This window comes from Cibotium barometz, chromosome 37, assembly GCF_041138505.1.
Source record: "Cibotium barometz isolate CiBa-2024 chromosome 37, ASM4113850v1, whole genome shotgun sequence".
Taxonomy (NCBI): domain Eukaryota; kingdom Viridiplantae; phylum Streptophyta; class Polypodiopsida; order Cyatheales; family Cibotiaceae; genus Cibotium; species Cibotium barometz.
The window spans coordinates 46,250,385-46,251,070 of NC_141082.1; the positions used below are offsets into that span (position 1 = coordinate 46,250,385).

Consider the following 686-nt stretch of genomic DNA (forward strand, 5'->3'; position numbering starts at 1 on the left):
TCAAAAAATCCTTCTTTTTTTTTCCACGCAAGCCACCGCCTTGCATCTGCAGCTGCTATTGTCATTTGGATTCTCATGCAAGGGGTATTGCAAAACCTGTAAGCCTTTCCTTTGCAACCTTGGATTGTCAGAAACTAGTGCATCCTTGAGCCCAGAATAGCTATTTCCCAATCGGAAAGCAGTGACACCAGGCTTGTAATTCCGTATCAAAGATGATATGGCACCCAAAGATTTAGTGCGCACTGTGGTGTCTGGATCTGACATGAAATTGAATAGTAAAGATTCTAGACCCTTCGCATCCATGACAAGCTGCTGGCATTTAGGATTGTTTTGAACCATCGTGCTCACAACCTCTGAAGCCCTAGCTCTAATAAATGCATTAGGGTTTTTCAAGTAGTTCAATAAAGGAACTAAGCCTCCGATGGCATGCAGATCATTTGCCATGTCGATGGAGTCCACATGTGATTGCAACTCCTCCAGCAATGGATGCAGCTAATGCTGCTGCTGCTTGAGTTTTGTTTGAGAGCTTCCGAAGATAGCGGCCGAATGCTCTTAATGCTATAGAGATTGCTGGAACAATTGCTAGTGCAAGTACCTAAAGGACACTTGTTTTCTGGTTGGGGCATTGTTGAAACACGATCTAGAAGCTGGAACACACGCTGGCTAGCACCAACTGCTCTCATGGC

General features: G+C 44.8%; 1 protein-coding gene across 1 annotated transcript; it reads right to left on the minus strand.

The window, feature by feature from the left end:
- Window positions 1-456, minus strand: LOC147617323 (hsp70 nucleotide exchange factor FES1-like). Its single transcript, XM_086776462.1, has one exon. The coding sequence runs from the start codon at window positions 442-444 to the stop codon at window positions 1-3; it is 444 nt and encodes a 147-aa protein (XP_086632588.1). The 5' UTR covers window positions 445-456.
- Window positions 457-686: the final 230 nt, after the last annotated feature.